Here is a 22,132-nt window from a genome sequence, read left to right on the forward strand (position 1 = left end):
ATGAAAACAGTGAGAGAGACAGTAACTGTTCATGTGACAGATATTAGGCCTAATGGTGTTATCCCTCCTCAAATTACTACTACTACTGTCGAAAGTGAATTTGACAATGACGTTAATGTTAACTAGCGAAATTCAAGTCACCCTGAGACGAACGTAACCTCAATTTTCAATTTAAAAACTAAAATCATTTGGACATTTTTTAACTTAGAGATTGTCCAGCTCCATGGCTAAATGGTTAGCATGCTGGCCTTTGGTCACAGGGGTCCCAAGTTCGATTCCCAGCAGGGTCGGGAATTTTAACCGTAATTGGTTAATTCCCCTGGCACGGGGACTGGGTGTATGTGTAGTCATCATCATTTCATCATCACGATGCGCAGGACGCCTATGGGCGTCAAATCAAAAGACCTGCATCTGGCGATCCGAAGTCCTCGGACACTTCTGAACGCCATATGCCATTTCATTTCAACTTAGAGATTTAAAACTTTTAACATTAAGAGACAACAAAGTTTAGTGATTCTAACAGTGATATTAACATGTATGTGAAATAATTGTTACTATGCCAAATACTAATTCAAATTTGCAAACTTAATTACAGAAAGTGGAAATTAATCATTCATTTATTTTTTCCCCATAAAGACACAAGTGCCAACAAAGTAAATCGCAGGACATATTGAACCATATCGCTTCATGGTGACCGAAATAATATTTAACGCATCAGGAACACTGTACCGGGAGTCGAAATTGGAAAGGCGCAAAGAGTAGCTTGGAGCACGAAGGGGGGCAAAGCAAGCCAGAACGGACGTGGCAAGATGAGTGAGAGAGCAAGGAACCCAGAGTAAAGGATAGAACGACTCGAATACTGTTCGGGGATTCACATGTGCCACCGTGATAAAGGACGACAACTACTCCTGTGGACGGAATTTGAAGAAACTAATACAACCAAAAATTTTGTTATAATTTACTGTGTGCTCTGGACTGGTTTGAAGTGCTAATATTCATTGCCTTTCTTTATCTGATTTAAGCGGGGTGAGCGTGGGAACAGAGCTCTCATCCGCACAAAGAAATAGCATTTGTATCTGGGGATTTTCCCTTTTGTAGCATCTCTGTCAGAATTGATAAAAAGGGAGCGCTGAGTGGAGATAGCATTCTTGCATTCTTTCTCGCTGTGGAAGTCGCACGTGAGGGAGGCTGCATCGTGAACTTGTACAAATCACACAATGAATCTATATCAGAATATGTAGTGTCGGTCAATCATTAGTTGCAGCCTGGAGAAGTAGCCAGTACACAAGTTTAGGAAGTTATAAATTAAACTTTGATCTAGAGGTTCGTGTGAGGTAGCATGCTGTAAAGTTTATCATATACTTTCTATTTGTTAGGTAGTATCTTAAATCCTAACTCATGATACACTGAACTAGGAGTGACCGGAGGGCGCAAACATGCATCTTAATTGTGTGCATAAAATTGCAGTTATTGGCGGCACAAGAATCTATGACAAGAGCTGTTAAGCGAGACCTTCCAACAATTCATCATTCAAGCAGACGGCATCACGATGGACCACACCAAGGAACTGAGCCAAGGACCAGCTACCCAGGATGATGCTAGCGAGATGTTGGGCTAAATCCAATATACCAAGAGTCTGGCGAGAGGCCCGTTTGCCACATGATGAAATCCAGATGTGAGGGAGGCTTGGCCATGTAGCTATGTGTATCTGCAGACGTAATGTTTTTGTTTGAAACAGCGAGAGTGAGACGACCTTGCCGATCCCCCAAGTATAGAGAAGTTGTTGAAGTCGCCCAGTAAGACCACTCAGGGAGGCGATTAGGTCACCTCGCCCGCAAGACCAGCGTATTTCCTTTTGTGTGTGTTTATTGACTTGTTAGCAGTGTTTTATTGTCTCTTTTATTGTTGTTTGCCACTGATTGTATATCGTTAGAGGGGAAGCACGTACACTTTATAGGGGCTGAGAGTTCTATTCTCGTCCTTGACCATGAGCTTTGCCCCATATTAGCTTCAATGTCTTTTGGTGGTATCAGAAAGTCCTATATAAGCATTCGTGTGGATTTTGTATCCCAGATTTATGGGAATAATGTTAATCTTAAATTTCTTTTATATGCGAAGTGTTCTGTTGCTTATCTCGTGTACCAGGATGTTTAATTACGATGAATAGTCGAATCTGTTCAAACTTATCTAAATATACAATGTAGTGTTTATGTAATGCCCCCACGGTTTCCACTATATTGATTTTGACTTGATTGCCATTGGATGGCCACCTACGATAAATTGTAAATTTTTTGTATCGTATTATGGAAGTTCCAATTTTTTAAAATCCAATTTATGTTTTTGCTCATTAAAATTTTTGTTTTAAGTACACCTTTTATCCTCATTCACTCACACAAATGCAATTCCTGTCCTACTTACATCCTTAAGATTTTATTTTGTGGTATTTTGGAGATCAAGATTACGAACGTTCCGCGGGCTTTGCCTCTGAACTAGCCAGGACAGGAAAGACTGGTAAATTGTATCTTCTCATGTGTTGAACCATCTTTTGTATCATTTATTTATTTGTTACTGACCCAGTAAGGTACAATATACATGGATATATCATGAATCATTAAAAAAATATTCATCTATGTAGCTTCAAAACCAAGGCAAGTACAAGATTTTCAGTAAGACCTTACGTTTTACCTTAATTTAGGTTGAAAATTTTAGCAATACTACAGCATTTAAGCTTGGCAGGGTAAGGGTTAAGCATGCTTGAAATTTCATGTGGCTGCCGGTTTGTGAAACACAGTGTAAGGACCTCCAGTTTTACAAGGAATTCGAACCACAGGGACGTAAATTTTCACTTTAAAAATCCCACATGTACTGGCCAGTATGTTAGTGATTATACCAGCTGCCATTAATGCTCCCTATTTGTCTATCTTTCTTGGAGTAGTTTTATCCTATGTTTCAAGGTTTCAGGTTAAGTAATAATGAATGGGGGATGAAATCTAGTGTTGGCACATAGCCTAATCCTGTCTAATAACACCAACGAATCTGATAAAGTCTTCTGACAGACATGCCTACACTCCATATGAGCAAATAAATAGGGTCTCCCCTCATCAATCTCAGCTCTTCTCAGCCCCGATGAGCTTTTTCTGCTTCCCAGCTTCAGCTTCATTAGGAGGGCAGTGTAAGGAGACTGTCCTTGTCCTTTTGTGTTTTCATGTTTGTCCTTGTCTCCTCTTTCTGGTGTTTCCTCTTTATGTTTGTCTTCTTTTCTGTTCCGTTTCTTGTTCCTCCTATCTATCTATAACCCAATTGAAATATAAACGATGGTTAAGTTTATCAAAGCATCAAAGGGGTAAAATTTGTCACTTTTCATCGCCAATATCTGCAGAGAGACACTTTATCGAAAGCACAATATGGAAGGAGTAACTGACAGGCTGGAACCTATTAGTCTAAACTTTGAAGTTTCAATCATGTCAACAAGTCTCGGGCCAAGTGAGTGGTAAATCTTTAAATATGTTAAACTCTTCAAACTGCAAAATTAACACAAAATAAAATTTTGGAAGATATTTCTTCACATACCAAACTTGCATGATGAAAATCAAGGTAACCATTATATAGGACTAGGAGGAGATCGATAAAGAGAAATAAACTAATCAACTTTTAAAATAACATCAGATAAACTGCATAAAGAGCAATTATAATTAACCAACCTGGTCGCCACCCAGCCTTCTTAGCATTAGTAGTTTCATTATTCTGAGTTGATGTACTGCTATCTGAAAGTCGATGGCCAGCTCCGGCTGCATTACCCCCATGTCGAGCTAACCATTCTTCTTGCTTTTTCCTTTCTCTCTGCAGCATAAGATCAATGAGCACATTAGGCTAAACATCAAAATATACATAATTCATATTACAGGTTCAATATTTTGTATTACTGTATTCTAAATATCCAATAAACCTCATATACCACTGGAAGAGACATTCCTTGAAAAAAATGTCTAATGAATATCAATAATTAAAACTGAAAGATATCTGAATTAGCTTAAATGTTCCCTTACACACAAATACACACAATACAACTTGGCAGTCTTATTATATGGTAAGTCTTCAAAAGAGTTTAAATACAGTAACACGGAAATAAAGTCATCTGAACAGGAACACAGTAATGTTTTATGTTACTAAATACATCATCGTTGCCAGAACAAAACCTCCTATGTGATAATAGTTTTGGAGATATACTGACCCGCAGCACATACATTATGAGGAGCGAGAATGCCTTGAAAATATGCACACAATTTTGCACCTTAGAAGACAGAACGTTACCGGCCAAAGTTGTAATCTAAAGTATTTCGCATAGGAGGTTTTATCCCAGCAGCGACGACATATTACATTCTCTCCTTCAGAATTAGAAGTAGGGAGAAAAGAAAAGATGATCCAAACTAAGTTGGTAAGAAAATAGATTCTGTATGCGATGTGTACAAATGGTGACATATATTGTAAATGTTGATCTTTTCTAATTCCAGAATTCTTGATAACATGTACATTAGCTGAACATTTTCTGATGTCTGATGTAAAGTTGTATTTGTTGCAATAAAAAATAGTTCTGAGAAAGAATAAACATGGGAATAATAATTAGCATATCCCACACAGAATATCTACACAATGGGTATTGTATGGTTAAGAAATAACAAATATGTCCCTATGTAGGCAATATATTTTCCTAGAAGAGACTTACTTTTGTCTTCTTATTCCCTTTGAAGATTTAACTTAAAAGCTTTCCACTCTGTAGAACACACATGTTAAATGTAGTAGCATTTTAAAGGTTTTTTAATAGTCATTTTTCTTGCCTTCTACTTCAAAATTCCCCCCTTAGAATTCATGATATGTATGCCCCAAAAGAGTGTCAGTATACTGAATTAATTTCTAAGCTTATGCTTCTCTGAACAGATGGCAACAGTCAGGGAATTTAACCTCTCGTTATTACACGCAGGTTACAATAGAAACCCTGCAGAGTGCAATTACTTTACCACCAAAAGGTTTGACACATTTGGTTAGATCCTTTTGAAGTCTGTGTACTACTACTACTACTACCAAGATTGTACGTAGACCCACCATTGGACCTTCATTCCACACTACTTATTTTCCACATGAAAGGGCTTTTACTTCAGATGTGTGTGGCTTGATGTTGCAGACAGAATTACCATTCAGACTCAATGGTATTTTGAAAATGGACAAAGCGGTCCTTTCTCCAGGTGCGTAGCTGTTATTTCAGTACACTCACATAGAGTGGCTTGATCCCCTTTCGGCCTGACTGTACGTAGCAATGTGGAGTAAAGAATAGTTTTACCTGTTCCCGCTGATCCATCTAAAAAGACACTCTTTTGTTTTAATGTATATGTTTGGTTTTCATAAATTGCATCAACAGCCATTCATTTTTCTTCATGAATTTTCTGTCTATTGTACAACAGCAAATGGGTGTGCTCCTCGATTGTGCATCTGCAGCTTTACACCAGATAAAATTTCTTCATATGTAACCTATAAGATTCACAAAGTAAATGGATTTCACCACATTCTTCAGATTATCTGTGTAAAATTTGCATATGCTACATCTCTACTCTGGTCCCCAAGTATGGGAACGTTTCCTGGTTCTCCAAAACTACACTTTATTGCAAATAATGTTCACAATTTACATGCCATATGCCTGCAAGTTGCTTCAAATGAAGTATCATGACAAATTTCATCTCCTTAATAAACCACCAGACTTTTTACATGCTTCTAGAAAGGTCTTGCATAACACTCCATCCATGGACTTCTCGCTCCCTTTGTACCGTACCCAGGGGGTAAATACCCTCTAGGACGATGCCTCCATTCCTGTATGAACATCCGACTAACTCAGGGTTGGGCAGAGTGTGGGTTGGTTGTCGATTGGGTCAGGATAAAAGTCGAAGTTCTACACTATAATAGCCATCAATGACAGGAAATGGAGGTATAACACGAATGAGAAACAATCATAGGGGGTAAGATGGATTTATTAACAAATATCCCCGATCAAATCACACGAAAATAATTGAATAAAAAAAATAATAACTTGTAAAAAAATGAACTCAAAGTAATAAAATAAATCGAAATCAGAAACGTTAAATGAGTGATAATACAAATTTGACATTAAAAGAAAAACAAGTTCAATAAAGAACATATATAAAAATCAAGACTGAGTTTCTTCTCATAGTCCAATGTTTATGTTGTATGGCAACAAGTGTATGCAAACACTGCCATGTGGTGTTTCGGTATGGAGTTTCACACTATCGCATCCCAACGATACGGTTTCAAAATTAAGTTACTCCCGAGAGTCAACTATTTCCGTAAAATCAAAGTTACATTAAAAGAAAATTTACGACGGAAAGAAAAATAATTAAGACGCACCGGACGCTATGTAAGGTATGCAAAATACTAGGGGCAAATCCTACACTATATTTACAATAATTCAAATCATCAAACTAAACATATATACATCGGATATCGAGTAAAGTCTTAAATGCTACACTGCTTCTAATGTGAATCCCGGTTCACTACAAAAGATCTAGACAGAACTAGATAAACCAACGATACATCAGCACTCGGGCTGTTCCCTTTAAAAACAACGAGACAAGGTATACAATCACAAAATAATAAGGTAAAACCATCCTGTAAGAGAAAAACATATAAATAATCCTTGATGTCATGAAGAAAGCAATGGGCAACATTTCCTCCTTCTGCTGCGTTTGAGCGCTCAACAGCACGGTCATCCGTCATGTACTTCCGGGTAGATTACGAGCTGTAAAGAAATATTGACCTCCACTACGCTAAAGATTGGATTTTGTCTCCCGTGGCCGCCGCAAGGAAATACTGTCTCTTTCACACATGCCGATAACACAGGCCAGGAATCAGCTTGCCATGAGATAACGCCCATCATCAACTACACGGAAACTCCCGTATATTAATCGCTTCTTAGCATGCTTGGGCCATTTAACAACATCAGACTCAATAGTCTGGAATTAACACTGTCCATTCTGATCACAATATACTCAGAAGACGCTAAGCAGACACACACATCTGCATAATTTCTCTCTATCTTGTCAAGCATACAATCGGCCTGCACCAATACATTATAATTAAGCATGCAATTATTATCTCATCATTCCTCATGAATCCTACTGGCCTTTCCACATAACGAGACGCTGTTCGAGTCCTTGGCAGACCATCAGGCAAACAGAATCCAACTTAACTTCAAAGATCTTAATTTAACAACGACGTTCTGCAGCTCCTTCTGGCAGCTTCTGTAAAACCATGCATCATGCAAAAATAGCTATACCTGTCTCTCTGAATAACCGAAATAAAATGAATTGATACGTGTTTGACGTAATATAGAAATGAACCTGTCGATCTAGCCCTTCTAGCCTATATTTAAGGAAAACTCGGAATATCCTACGCTAAGTACTATATTTACAACAATAACTGATCCTATCAATCCCTCATTTTCCCAAACATCTAATCATAAAGCAAAATGAAAATAACATAAACATGCATTAATCTCGTATCCGAATCTACCATAGTGACAAAATTAAACAAATACATGCCGTCAGGCTTACTTTAAATGAAAATAAAAATTCTATCTACACTGCCCTAGTACCTTAACATAACTTACATATCATGCCATATATAATACGTGCATCTTACTTTATGATGACTCTCGGGATACCAGGATAGCAGCTTACATCCCCACTAATTTTGGGATCTACACCATGTTAATCACATCCTTAACATGTGGGAATGCACTTCCTTCCTCTGCAGGTGTATCCATCATCTTGCTGGAAAACAATTCACTGGAACACAGAAGACTATAGTTGATAATCTCTTCGCTGCTTAATGCTGCGAGCCGAAATACCCTTTCTTTTACCAGATCAGCTAACACACTGATTCACATATATATAACACACTTCACTAAAAGGGTAAAAAATAGTTTTAAAAGCAGCCCACGGTTCGGTACGGAAGTTCCACGCGAATACGCGCCCGTCGCGAAATAGTGAAACACTAGCACGTTTCCACCACACTTGTTACTCAGCGGTCACTACACCGTCTTTATCGATTAAAAGTAAACTCTGTCAAAGCACAGTAAATATTACGACTGCACAATTTGAAGTATCAACGAGAACCAGTTACTATTTCTGGAATAACGCCACGTTAATTACAATCACCAGTCACAGAGTTAGTACAACCGTACTGCTCAAACTTTTGCTACAGAGTGCCGAGTTAGTACATCCGTACTGCTCAAATTTCAACTACAGAGTGACGCTCTCCAGAGCTTGGGTTACTGAGGAGGCTTCGGTGACGCTAATAATGTTGGGGTTCCCGGGTATCTGAACCAACCACCAATCAGAGAGTTCGTCATGTATGATGATACAATACTTATTGTGATATATTTGTAAAACACAGCTCAGACATTAGCAAATCTCTTCCACCAATGTTTATAATACATTTCCAAATATATCTAACTTCAGAAACTGTGGAAAACCGATTGTCTACAGAAACTGACTTTATCCACAACACGTTGGTCATCCTGGAATTAATATTTGGCGCGGTGTAGCCTCCAGGTTTGCCAAATCCTTAAGTTCCCATTGGCTGAAATATCTTGCTTGATCAGCATGTAATACACGTGTCGATCCTTGCCCGCGCGTGGGTACGCTTACTTTCTCACGGTCATACGGAAATATGAAGCAACATCCAGCGACTTACAGTCTTGCTCAACATCCGGTATTAACTATCTTGGGATACGATACTTTAACATATTGGACTGTAACTTTTTATAAATAAAATCCACATATTTGGTCAAATAATATTCCAATTATTATTATGGGCCGGTCGGATACGGCTCATCTTCGCCCTCGCTGGTTAACACTGACGGAAGATATCCTTCTCTTCCTACATACTAACTACTGCCATTCTCCCGTCCAACCGAGTTAGTGGTGACACTTCTTCACTGAAGATGTCGAAACAGACTAGGGTACAAATGCACCCAGTCAACCGCTATCCACAGTTACTCAGTCTTTGGAATAAAGACGATATCCTCTCATAGTCGTGTCATGTTATGACGTGTCCAGGTCTCAAACGAGATTACTGTAGACAGACTATGATTGCCACAGAGATGGATATCAATTGACGTAACTCAGCTAGGCACCAAGTATAACTCAATTGCAATAGTGCCACTGAGTGGATGGGTAGTGTACCGTAACAAAATTAGGACAACTGATTGTTCTTTGGTCAGCTACTTGCCATTTTCCCCTGTCATTACCGTTTATCATTAAATAAGACCATAATTTAAGTTTTCTTTACATGATGTTCCAGAAGCATCAGTTTCATTCCAAATATATTCTGAACAGATTTTTTGCTAAGGATTTCACTTATTGGAAAGTTATATACTAGAAAAATGGCCCAGTAACTACACTCTGAAAAGTGTCAGAAATGTGAAAACGGTCTTAGATCATCATGCGCGTTATATAATCTAACAGCCGGGCTGAGTGGCTCAGACGGTTGAGGCGATGGCATTCTGACCCCAACTTGGCAGGTTCGATCCTGGCTCAGTCCGGTGGTATTTGAAGGTCCTAAAATACATCAGCCTCGTGTCAGTAGATCTACTGGCACGTAAAAGAACTCCTGCGGGACTAAATTCCGGCACCTCGGCGTCTCTGAAAACTGTAAAAGTAGTTAGTGGGACGTAAATCAAATAACATTATTATTATTATTATTATTATTATTATTATTATTATTATAATCCACATTCCAGAGGAACAATTTGGATTCAGGAAAGGTAGTTTATTGCCTTTCTTATATGGCAGGGCTCAGGCTATGAAGCCTGCTATTATGCCAAACCATATTATACAACAGCTTTATACAATTTACAGAATAATGTACATAAAATCATTTACACATATTTCTAAAAATCACTAAAATTAATTTAATTAACCTCTATAATTTTGTATCCTTATTGATAATTAAGAACTAATTACTACTTTTTAACGTTAGTGAGATCTACTTTTTACATATTTGAGTACCACATTAAACATTTCCTTTTAATTAGCCTCGGATTGCCTATGCCTCTAATTTCAGCTGGGATTGAGTTCCAGGAATGTATGGTAGCAGGTATGAATGAGTTGTTGTACGAGTTACTATGGTGAATGGGAATGGACAAGAGGGAACATGTGGATGACCTTGAGGGAGCTCTATCGGAAGGGGAGAGAGATTTATAGTCTGTTCTAAGATAGTCTGGTTTGGTTGCTTGCAGAATGTTGTGGAGAAGGGAAACAGCATGGTATTTACGTCGTTCAGTCAATCTTAGCCATGACAGCTGAGAGTCGACATGAAAGTGTTTTGCTCATACTATTATAAACTACATCTCTGTAGTCAAATATTGGAAATATCAGACTCTGAACTAATAATTTTTTTGTGTTTCTTGGAAGGAAGTCCCTCATCCTTTTTGCAGAATGTAATGAATAGAATACACTTTGACAAATTTTTGTGACAATGTTCAGACCAACTTAAATATTTATCGAATACTACTCCAAGGTTCTTTACATGATCGCTAAATGTTACTGGTATTCCACTGAGTGTAACACTGGGTATAGATGTGTTTTATATTTTAGCATGAGATTTATACGTGCCAATTATGATGGTATGTGATTTTGATAGGTTCACTTTCAGGCCATGTCTGCTAGTCCAGTCATTAACATTTGCTAGGTCTTCGTTTAACTTAGTGATTGAAATGTTTAAGTCATTAGGCTTTGTGTGAATATATAATTGAATATCGTCTGCAAACAGGTGATATTTACAATTGGTCAGCATCTCAGATAAGTCGTTCATGTACAATGAGAACAGAAGTGGTGACAATACTCCACCGTGAGCCACGCCCACCTTAGTGGTTTGCCACAAAGATGTATCGTTTCCCACTGATACACGCTGCTGACGATCACCAAGATAGGATTGTACCCAGGTTAAAGTGCTGTAAGAAAATTTCAGCGCCTTTAAGTTTAGCAAGTAATATGTCTCTATCTACACAGTCGAAGGCTTTGCTTAAGTCCAAGAGAACAAGTATAGTCATTTGTCCTTTATCTATCGCTAGTTGCATGTCATTTGTCGCTTTAACTAATGCCGTGGTAGTACTGTGGTTTTGTCTGAATCCAGATTCATATTTGTCAAGTAAGTTGTACTGTATAAGATATTCAGTCATTTGCTTATGTACTATTTTCTCCAACATTTTTCCTAATATAGGAAGGATACTAACAGGACGATAATCTTCAGGACTAATGGGGTGGTTGTTTTTAGGGAAAGGTCGGATGATTGCATGTTTCCAATTCGAAGGAAAGACTCCACTCATGAGTGAGTTATTAATTATATGCGTGACCGTTGGAAGTATGATGTCTATGATTCTTTTTAAAAGAGACAAGTTGATTCCATCATGGCCAGTGGACCCTGACTTTATTTCACTGAAGACGCCCCTAACGTTACTGGGGTCACATGAGAAAAGTAGAACTGCTCGCCTTATGTCTTGCTTTTGAGGATACTCTGTTAATTACTGCTGCTTTGGTCTGTTCATCAATTTGAGAGGATCGTGAGCTAAAATATGAGTTTAGGTCAGCTAGTGGTACATTACAGTAGTCATTTGTCTTGTTTTTACATTATCACATTTTGCGAAGAGATTTCCAAATCTGACTAGAATTTTGAGTGTTCAAAAAAGAGTGACATATTTTAGCATTTCTAATTAACTGTGTTGTTCTGTTTCGGAGTTTTTTATACTTTACGAAATTGTCAGATGTAGGATATTTCACGTTATGATTATAGGCTGCGTCTCTTAATTTCATCTGGTCACGTATTTCTTGGGAAAGCCATGGGTTTGAAGGTCTCGTTACCCTAAAAGTGCGTAATGGTGCACATCTGTCATACGAAGTCAGAAGTAGTTCGTTAAAATGATTTACTTTTCCGTCAATGTCATTTATGAACTTACTGAATGTTGTGCCATGGTGTGTTAAGAGCATCTTCAAAAAATGAGTCTTCATTAAAGTGTTTAAAATCTCTACATGTATTCAAGGAATACTCAGCGTAAACCATGTCATGCCGGAAGAGACCGGGAATGGGCATTTGTCCGTAAGTTAGGATTCAGTTGGTATTATTAGTAATTATTAGATCGAAGAGCGTATGTGAGTTGGTAACATGATGTGTAGGGTTTAGGGGTAGTATTGTCAAATTAATGGATGAAAACATCTCAGTCAATCGTTTTGTTTCGGTAGATTTGTTTGTCAAGTCTGTATTAAAGTTTCCCGTTAAAATCAGATGCTCATACCTGGGTGTTAGATCATGTAGGGCTTCCTCCACATTTGTGATGTTACCAGTCTTCGGTGGATGATACACCACACCAAGCAAGCACTTTGTACCGCGAACAATGAGCTCAACAAACAAGAATTCAGGGCTATTGGAGAACTCACTAGGGGTTTTTAATATTAACTGATACTTCACATCATCCCGTATATACATATCGATTCCCCTACCGAGCTTACCACTCCTGTCATTCCTAACTAATGAATAACCATTCATACTAACAAGAGATGAAGGGATAGATTGACGCAACCATGATTCGGAGAATAGTATGGCATGCAGGTTGCAGGTAGAGAATACTTCAGAGAATTCCGGGAAATGTGGGAGAATGCTCTGAGTGTTTAAATGAGCTATTTGTAAGGAGGTAGGGTAAGGCAAAAGAATGTTTTGAAGGTGATTAGCGGTACTTAGGGTGGGGCTGGGAGATACAGGTAGCAGGCGCGGCTCCATAGTACGATCTGCAGAGCTGCAGAACCACCACAATGAAAGATATACAGTAATATATAGCGATTAGCGATGCCATCTTTCATGAGTGTCTATATCGAGCCAAAGATCGATACCAATACAGCTGCTGGTGATCTGGCAACCCTGTTTAGATCTGTGAACGACAGAACATTAGGAGAGCACACTTAACTACTGCTTTCTTCCGATAGGTGGCTAAGAGTCGCCCATAAGACTCTGTATGAACTGCACGCCTTGCAGTACGTCTGACCTATTCCCGTGACCATAGAGTTAGTAAATAATACACTAGACAGCGCCACCGTCCGTGAGAGAATTGCTGCAGCGATGAGCATGTTGAAATCTCAGCTGTTTGGGAAAAGCTCCCTCCACTGTACTCATCAGTGTAAATAGAGATTTTTAAAACTGTATGGATATTGATATGGTTTAAAATTCTTATATGTCAACATTCTCAGATACTACAGTATAGTTGTGATGTTTCTGTTCAGTGGAAAGAAAGCTCAAATAGCTTAAATACAGGATAAATGCGCTATAAAAGAGGATGGTTGTGATTAAGTAACACAAAATCAATTTACTGTTCATGTTAAGTCTTCAAACAACGTACCTTAAGATTGGAGGTATGTATATTTATATTCTGTGTAAATGACCAGGACTTCAGCATAAATCCATCCAACGACCGAAAACATTCTCTCTCGTACGAAGTGAATGAGCAAGTTCTTAGGCCTACAAGTAATCATGACAATGTTGGTAGTGAATTCTTCTGAGTTAGGTAGTCATGAAAATGAAAACAGAAACGTTAGTACTGTTGGGAGATCGGAAGAATGCACATGCCCGGTGAGGCACGGGGCGAAGGGGTTTTCACCAGCAGAGCCAGTGACGCGATGGTTACCATAGCAACTGTGCTACTATCCAGGCGACTTTATATTATCTTCTACTGGCAGCTCATCGCTTTTGTCAGTTGTAATCCAGCAAACTGCAAAGTGTGAGTCAACGTTTTCGTGTAGCAGATACGAGCAGATAAGAGCCGATCTGTCTGGGCAGAACAGGAAGTTCGTGCTTACAGGCCACATTCCTCATTCTTGCATTCTTCTCATCTCTACACAGTACCATCAGATGATGTTCCCCCTCCAATAAGCAAGCCGGCTCCCAAAGATGTATGCAGGTCTCGGAACCTTTGTAAATATGAATGTGTCGATAGATCAACATTTTTTCGATAAGCGGAAGAGGGGCTTTAATTTTTGTAACTTTTTAATTGTTGTTTTTTGTACAAGTCAGTTATTTATATTGTCGATGTCCCTCGAAATCGAGGTCTTACTAATTGAGATGAACGTCTACCTGTACTTTTTTGGTACATTTTCGAGAACTTCACACTGATAGGACATGGAGTAAAGCGTTTCCGCGGAGTTGGAGGACGGATTCACACGAGCTCAGCTGACACTTCCCGTATGCAATGCGAATTAGATTTGTCTATTACACTTACTGCAATGGACTGGGCGTCACAGAGCAGAACCACCAACATTATTCAGCACGAGCCGCCAATGACAGGTAGTGACCTGCTTGGGACTGTGGGTTGGAGAGGCTGAAACTAGAGGCATTTGTTTCCTGGTTGCTTGTTGCTGCCTTAACTGTAGATAGAAAAGGAAAAACTACACTAGATAAAATTAAGAAAAAATTGAAATTAATGATTAAAATGTAGGCTATAGCTACAGTTGAAATTCTGATTAAAGTTCTATACAGCAGTATTTAGTTTACAGGATGTCGGCTCAGGGCTAGCGAATACGATCAAGATCTTCGCGGTTTGACACAGGTATTTTACGAGTTCCCTGCTTAACATAAATTATGCCATACTTCGACCACACGTTCCGCACACTGAACTTACTTATAGCGTCCTGCAGAAGTCGCAGTCTCTCTGGGGTTAGGTCCTAATTGTTTTGTTTGTACCCTTGAGTTTCTTTTTGTTTACAAACATTGCATTTCTTTTCCGGTATGAAGCAAACTTCACAATTATGGGTCTTGGACGGCCATTTTAATTTTCCCAACCCTATGCGATCTGTCTATTTCGTCCATTGAAAGTTCCACCCCAATTTCACGAGCAATATCAATGACAACATTGTCCGTGTTTTCGCCTGCATTTTCTTCCACACCAAACACACGCAAGCACTGTCTTCTTTGATACTGCTCTAAACTGTCTGTTTTAATTTGCAGCTCCCTTTTTAATTCCCTTAGGGTCGTGTCTCTTTCTTCCAGTGTACGCTTTAGTTCCTCGATCACACTCGTACTGAAATTTATGGTTTCTTTCAGTTGCTCTACAACTGTCTTCGTCACCTGATCTTGGATGAGGTTGGCAAGCGTGCTGAGAGTTTCCTTACTTCCATACTGCTCAGTGCTTCCTGCACTGCTTGCTTCACAATGGCTTCCATTGGCCCCTCTTTAACTTTGGGGGGCATGGTTGTTTTTGTAGATATTTCGCTTCAGGTTTCACTGAACATTTCACGAACACTCTGACGTGAATAACTGTACAAGTTAGAATAATGTATCACACTTACAACTGCCAAACTGCTAAAATTCACCTCCTAATGCTGCACAAACCACGAGCCTCATATTTTGTGACTATACACTATCCGCCATTACAGTGCAAGCACGCAATCGCAAATCTACTAAACAACATACACGAGGCATTAAGGCGCAAAGGAGGAAAATTCCACGTTGTCTTCATTGATTATACGAAAGCCTTTGACTTCCTAAACAGAGCCAAGTTAATAAAGATGCTAGAACATATGACTGGACAAAATAACCCTCTGGTCACTGCAATAAATAATTTGCAAGTATTCAACTTCACTGAAATCGAAGACGGTGTAACAACCTCGTCCCCTGTCACACAGACAAATGGGGTTCTCCAGGGTGATCCAATAAGCCCAATCTCATTCAATATCGCCACAGCAGATGTAACAAAGATAATACAGAAATCTCCAGCCATGTTATACGCCTATGCTGATGACATGATACAAGGCTCCAGAAACAGGGAGGTCCTCCAGGAAGCAATGGACAAGTTACAGATCTGGGCTGACGAAAATGACCTACAGTTAAATAAAGACAAAACTGTTTACATGACATTTCGGAAAGGAGAAAGAGTAGCGGCACAAGACACAATCACATTTTCAGGACAGACCTTGAAAGGAGTTAGTAATTTCCGATACCTCAGCATCACTCTTCAATCTAATGGAACCCCGTACAGAATACACATCAGAGAAAAAACAGCAGCAGCTACACGAGCGATCTACGACATAGAAAACCCCACCATCATCTCGCTAGATACAGCAATGCTTCTCTTCCGCAGCAAAATTCTCCCTACTCTCACCTATGGTTTTCATCTCATTTGGGACCACCTTACAATGGGTTACGTGAACGCTAGTGATCCACGAAATATCACTGTAATATTTGTCACAATGTGAAAGGTTATCATTGATTTACTCAAATAAAGTCTCAAATCCCAGGTAGATTAAGAAATACCGTCGTTACTAGCAAGAAATATGAATACGTACTTACGAGCTGTAAACAGGAGTCCATCATGTTGCATATCGCTGCTCGCGCCGTCTTTTGTTTGTTTCTTGAGGTCCAGGGCTGGCACCGATGAATGGAAGTGCCATGTCTGTGGATTCTCATTATCTTTGTGCATTTGTCTAGCGCGGACAGTTCAAAAAGCAAAATGGAGGTGAACAACATTAAGGATGTTATCGCTTTTTTTGAGGACGAAAATCACCATGTAATAAGGAAATTACAAGACCTAAATCTCGTGCCGAAGCAACCCAGGTGTATCAAAAGTAACTGTAGAGGAAATTGCGTTTTAGTAAAGAGAGAAAGTGGATTTCTGGGATACAGTTTCAGATGCAAGAAGTGCCGAACATTCAGAAGCCTGAGGAAAGGTACATTTTTTAGCGATTCCAAATTTGAAATTACTTCAATATTTATGTTGATGTGGTTGTGGGCATCGAAATGTCGCGTGTTAGCCAGTGCGAATATTATGAATATAACGAAGCATTCTGTAGTTCAGCAATATCGTTATTTCCGTGACATTTGCTCGTGGAAATTGCTTCAGGATAAAGACAAATTTCAGTTTGGTGGGGTAGGTATTATCGTTCAGCTCGACGAAAGTGTAATTACAAAAAGGAAATATAACGTTGGGAGAGTTATTAAACAAAAGTGGATTTTCGGCCTTTACGATACTCAGAAGAAAAGGGGAATGATTATCTATGTGGACAACAGGAAATCACAAACATTAACGGACATAATTTTAGAACATGTTCTACCCGGAACTGAATTATGGACTGACCGTTGGCGGGGTTATTCTAAATTATCTACTTTGGGGGAGGGGGGGGGGGGGGGTTCACCATTTATTCATAAAACAGTCAACCATAGTAGAAATTTCATCGACCCCATCACTGGTGCCTGCACCAATCAAGTTGAAGGCTACTGGTCACGACTTAAACGATATGCCAGAAGCATGGGAGTAATGAACTCCAAACTGCTCCCAGAGCATATCGACCAGTTTATGTGGATGGAGCTGTACGGAAAGTCTACGAAGGACGCATTCAACAACTTGTTGCTGCACATTACACAGAAATATCGTAAGTACTACAAAAATTATCTTTGTTGAAAGAAAAATAGCATGTTCCCTGGACCAATAGATATATTACTTTATTGGACCAATAAATCATTTCATGAATCAGGGCACAAATCCACAACTCGCCCTAACGAGATGTCATAGTATGTTCGTTTCTTCAAAATCTCCATTCTTTTTTCGTCCACACACTTTTCCAACCATTTCCAAATTCCTTTGCGACTTTCTTTGGAGTTAGAACGTTAGATTTCCGTCTGCAACCTTTCAAAAATTCAATAAAAAAGTCCATAGGACAACCATTTCCAAAAAAAAACACTAAGAGGTAATCTCTGTACTTGAGCTCGCTAGTCCACAGAATTCTCCTTATGTACATAGGCCATAGCTTTTTATCACCAATTAATTCCTGCATATCATGATATAATTCAGGAAATGATGGCATATTTCGTTTCTTCCTTTGCAGCACTACCGTGAAGAGACTTTCGAGCACTACTAGACAATTGACAATTGAAGCGACACGATACCAAAGAACTTCCGTGAGCAAAGACATGACACACGAAAGTGTTGTGTTACACACAAACAAAACACGGAAGCCGTGCGACAAAGAAGAAATTGTATGTACTTGTAACACAGTAAAGTATGTATTGTGTAAAATTAAATATTTCCATTATTTCTTAATCTACCTGGGATTTGAGACTTTATTTGAGTAAATCAATGATAACCTTTCACATTGTGACAAATATTACAGTGATATTTCGTGGATCACTAGCGTTCACGTAACCCTTACTATGACCGACTTAGAACCCTAGAAAGAGTAAAAGCCAGATTCCTGAAAAGAATACTGGGGATAGCAAAAACAGAGCCGTCAAGACTAGTGTATATGCTTGCAAAGGATAGAAGATTTGAGGTACATCCTACAGCTACCCTCTACACCACAAGCAGAAGAGGTTCTTAGGAAAAGAAGACAAAAACAAGAAGAAATATGGCCGGAATTTTTCACAAGAGAGGCCATGCTAGACCGAAGATGGAGTGGACCAACCAGGTTTTGTGAGATGCCATCACAAGACTACCTGTACATGGATTTCATCATAAATTGTGCATGAAAACATACGTCCATGACCCAAGTGAAGACTGCATTTGCAAATTATGCAACAAAGTGTGTGAGCGATATCACTTTACAATTTGTGCAAAGAGACACAAGACTCTAAATGAATATAGCAAAGAATAATGCATTTTGTACCTATTTGATCAGTGTATACTAGTTTTATGCAAGTTTGTGTGCTCTTTCCTTAATAATAATAATTATTATTATTATAATCTAATTGTAATTAATTATTTTTTGTGTCCGTGTTTGGTAATGATTTACTTTTCTCTCTGCTGTAAAATGATAAAATATCAACTTGGACCCTTCATCTAATAATCACTTCAAATGTAAACAGATTTTCAGTTCATTACCACTTTTAAAAATAAAAATAATGTTATATTGGGTATGATGCGCAAAGGTATCACCGAGATATCACTATAAAATTTGTCACAAATGGAACATAACAATTGCTTTTACACATATCAAGTGAAAAATTCCTGGCACATTAAGAAATACCGTCGTTATTTGAGAAATATGAAAACATACTTAAGGCTTGTAGACAGGACTGGTTTATGTCGTATTCCGCTGCTGATGCCGTCTTTTGTTTTTTTCTTGAGGTCCAGGGCTAGCACCGAGGAATGCGAGTGCTATGTCTGTGGATTCTCATTATCTTTGTCCATTATGAGTAGAGCGGCTAGTTCAAAAAGCAAAATGGAGGTGAACAGTATTCATTTTTCGATGAGGCAAATGAACAGGTTATTGTTAAATTACAAGACCTTAAGCTATTGCCGAAGTAGCATGATCCCTGGACCAATAAATAACTTAATGAATCAGTTAGGGCACAAGTCCACAACTCGTCGTGATCAAAGAACTTCAGCGAACAAAGACATTACATACGAAATTGTTCAAAGTTTGAGACAAAAGACATACGTGTGTCACTGTGAGCGTAACACCAAATGTACTTGTAAAGTGGTAAAGTACGCATACATAATATAGGCCCTACTCCAAAAATGAAATATTTCTTAATGTGCCAGGAATTTTTCACTTGATATGTGTAAAAGCAATTGCTATGTTCCATTTGTGACAAATTTTATAGTGATATCTCGGTGATACCTTTGCGCATCGTACCTGTTATATTAACAATAGTAATTAAATACATCAATGTAACTTAACAGCATGCAAAAGGCATCAAAACTTGCCATTTTGTTTTCAACTGTCAAAAGTTACAACCCCCGCTATTCTGGGAGGCTATTCCATACTCCTTGGTACACAATTCACCCACAGCTAAATTTACCACTACACCACTAGTGGTCTTTTTTACTATTCATCACGTACCCCAAAATGCTAATCGAACATTAAATGGTAACATTATTGGACAACACTACTATTCATCGTGTACAATGAATTTCTAACCAGCACACACTGCAATCTAGTAGGAAATCTTTTTTTTTTTTTAACCATTCAGCCATGTAGTATCTTGAGAATGCTACATACTATCCTTTTATACGATGTAGTCTACAACACATTTTTTTAGGATATAGGCCTACTTCACATACCTCATAAATGTCCCATACTTAACTGATGACAGGATCAAACTTTCAATATGAACAGCAAAGACACAATGAAATTAGACTCACCTCCTTTCTTTTCTCTTCAGCAATCCGAGCCTGGGCATCATGCTGTTGTTGTAACCTAAGACGAGCAACTTCCTGTGCTTGCTGCCGTAGTATAAATAGATCTGGATCTGTGAAAATGAAGATTTCCTAAAGAAGTGAACTCTCTTACATCAGTCAAGTTCTGGTGAATAACAGATTATTGGTCTGCTTATAGTAGACCTATTTAAATAGTGGACAAGGCTTCATTTATTACATTTTCAACATCACAGTAACTGACAATCTGGTGCTTGTTCAGCACACCAGGCTATACATGCTGTCCTGCTGCTTCACTGGCACTCAATAGCATAAAAGTGACAAATACTTTACAACTATTGAAAGCAGATTATCTATAATAAAAATAATAAAAGGCTATTCTTATTTCAACTGAATTAACATTCATCTCAATGTTTACTGGTAGTGAAAGATTGGTCTCATAACAACAAAAATTCACACACTGGTACATGGCAAGTTAGGTTAGAATGCCTGTACTTTTATACAAAAGTGATATCAAATACAAATTATTAAAAAATGATTATGAATCACGATACAACAATGAAACAACAGAATGCGTACTTTCGACAGTATGCACAGAAGTCAAAGGTGTAGAAAAAATTAATCATATTTTTCAGAGAGGAGTGATAGAGGTGACAGAAGACGTCAAGGAAACGTTCTACAGCTACCCACCCTTAGCAGAGACATTCAATACGATTCTAATAAAAACAAGGAAAACTTGTGCGTAAAATTCCTCGTTGATTTACCTTTGTGTAATTTCGCTTGAAAATCTCGTTCGGCTCTGTCATCCAACCATTTCGTAATAACAGCATTTACTTTACTCCAAATGTACAAGAGTATCACTCCTCCGCCCAGCAGATACCATCCATTCTGTTCGATAAACGACACAGCTGGAAGATGGAAATGAACAGTGAAAAACACAAAACAAAATCAAACAAGATTACACATCACAGAACAGGTAGCATGGAAGCTTACTCCGAAAAAAAATACTGGATAAGAACTCCGGTGGAGTTTCCTGTAAAGTTGGCGGGTGAATATCCTCATCCATCGTTGCAGTAGCAATATATGCATCCATTTGCAAAGACACGTATTCACAATACCATCACTCGCTCATATTCTAAGTCTAAAATAAAACACTGCGCTACTGCGCACGCAGGGTTATTGCAACCTTATTGCATCAAATTACAACACTCAAGGATGACAACACCGAAGAACGTAAGTAAAAAGGCAAAAGTAACGAGACTAAAACAAATGAATGAGCCATGCGTACCATTCATCAAGTTTGCAACTGTGCGTATCTGTTAGACCTTTAAACAGACTACATATCGATTGATCTGTACAAGGCACAATCCTATAATTTTAAGTGCTGGAAACAGTTCCAAGAGGACGTATATCGTTACATAAAGATCATGTTCATCATTTACTAATTCTTTTCTTCGGCTATTTGCATTCAAATGTTGCCTTTCTGAGCATAAATACGGTATAAATTTAAGATAAGAATTTGTATTGTGTGAGGTTTTTTTTTTAAAACCAACGATCTACTTAGGTCAATCACAGGTGCAAAACCCTTCCAGTATCTCAAACAGTTGAGTGTCAGCCTTACGGGCTCGAGTTGGTGGGTTCGAACCTGGCCTGAACTTTAATATTACAGTCCGGTGGTATTTGAAGGTACTCAAACACGCCAGCCTCGAGTCGGTAGATTTACTGGCACATAAAAGGTCCTACGGTACAAAATTTCGGAACCGCAACGTCTCCGAAAATCGTGAAACAAGACGAATAAAAATGACTAGTGTGACGACTCGCGCTGACTCACAGGGTAACAAGTAGGGCGTGAATGTTCTCCGCCGCCAGTAGCGCGAGGAGGCACGTTTTGTCGACTTACAGCAGTGGTGTTTGTAAGCATTTTCCCACTTTTTT

General features: G+C 38.6%; 1 protein-coding gene across 2 annotated transcripts in view; it reads right to left on the reverse strand.

Annotated features, from left to right (window-relative positions):
- LOC136867732 (selenoprotein S A) overlaps window positions 1-21,438 on the reverse strand; it is a 55,866-nt gene extending 34,428 nt beyond the window's left edge. Inside the window, exons 1-4 of one of the 2 annotated variants that reach the window (XM_067144726.2) lie at window positions 21,191-21,438; window positions 20,962-21,105; window positions 20,186-20,292; window positions 3,702-3,840 (exon numbers count right to left, since the gene is read on the reverse strand). In XM_067144726.2, the coding sequence (XP_067000827.1) occupies window positions 3,702-3,840; window positions 20,186-20,292; window positions 20,962-21,105; window positions 21,191-21,290 (490 nt within the window). In that variant the 5' untranslated portion in view covers window positions 21,291-21,438. The remainder of the gene's footprint in view (window positions 1-3,701; window positions 3,841-20,185; window positions 20,293-20,961; window positions 21,106-21,190) is intronic. The other variant, XM_067144725.2, reaches the window with a different exon arrangement.
- Between the last annotated feature and the right edge of the window lie 694 nt (window positions 21,439-22,132).

The sequence above is a fragment of the Anabrus simplex genome, chromosome 1, assembly GCF_040414725.1.
Source record: "Anabrus simplex isolate iqAnaSimp1 chromosome 1, ASM4041472v1, whole genome shotgun sequence".
NCBI classification, from domain to species: domain Eukaryota; kingdom Metazoa; phylum Arthropoda; class Insecta; order Orthoptera; family Tettigoniidae; genus Anabrus; species Anabrus simplex.